This window comes from Plasmodium reichenowi (assembly GCF_001601855.1).
Source record: "Plasmodium reichenowi strain SY57 chromosome Unknown, whole genome shotgun sequence".
In the NCBI taxonomy this organism is placed as follows: Eukaryota; Apicomplexa; class Aconoidasida; order Haemosporida; family Plasmodiidae; genus Plasmodium; species Plasmodium reichenowi.
This window is the reverse complement of record NW_017962234.1, coordinates 1-915: the sequence shown is the minus strand read 5'-3', so window position 1 is coordinate 915 and position 915 is coordinate 1. Positions and strand designations below refer to the sequence as shown.

The 915-nt window shown below is 13.1% G+C and overlaps 1 protein-coding gene across 1 annotated transcript; it reads right to left on the bottom strand.

Moving 5' to 3' along the window:
• Nucleotides 1-314: 314 nt before the first annotated feature.
• PRSY57_0006300A (SNAP protein (soluble N-ethylmaleimide-sensitive factor attachment protein), putative) lies at nucleotides 315-462 on the bottom strand (the record flags this gene model as incomplete). The annotated part of the gene is made up of 1 exon (XM_020114164.1): nucleotides 315-462. A coding segment is annotated over one exon (148 nt), but the record flags the coding sequence as incomplete, so codon positions are not given.
• Between the last annotated feature and the right edge of the window lie 453 nt (nucleotides 463-915).

Here is a 915-nt window from a genome sequence, read left to right as displayed (position 1 = left end):
ATTAAATAATAATAATAATTAAATAAATAATTAAAATAAATATACAAAAATAGCTAGATGAACAAAAAAAAAATATGAACAAACAATTATATTAACAAATGGCTAGTTTAAAAAAAAAAAAAAAAAATACATACATACATATATATAAATATATATATATATATATATGCACATATATTTTTTTTTCTAAGACATAATATATAAAAATTAATAGAATAATAAAAAATATATATCATTTTTTTTTTCTTAATCCATAAAACAAATAAATATATGTTTAAAAAAAATAAACTTGTTTTAAATTTATGAATTCTAACATTTATGAGATAGTTTATATTTATTCGCCGCCAAGTTATAACAATTTATTATTTCATCAGTATTATCAGTTCCAAAAAAAGAAGCAAGAAAACCTTTCTTGTTCAACTGTTCTGCTTTTTTTTCTAATTCTTTAGCTTCATTTTCCATTTTTTTACTTAATAGTTCAACATATATCTCAATGTAATATAAAAAATATGGAATTTATATATATATATATATATATATATATATAAGTTTACAAAAAAAATAAAATAAATAAATAAAAATTATAATATTAAAATTAAATTATATAAATATAAATATTATTATAAATATACATATATATATATATATATATAATGGTATATAAAAAAAAATTAAAAATGCATAAATTATATATAAATCAAAATTTGTATATAATATTACGATACATTATCATCTATAATATTATATGCATATATATATATATATATATATATATATAATATATTTATAATAATGTATCCCATTCATATTTATATGTAATAATGACAATTCTTTTTTTTTTCACTTTTCATTCAAATGAATGCATATTTTGTTACATATATATAAATATATACATATATTATATATATGTTTATT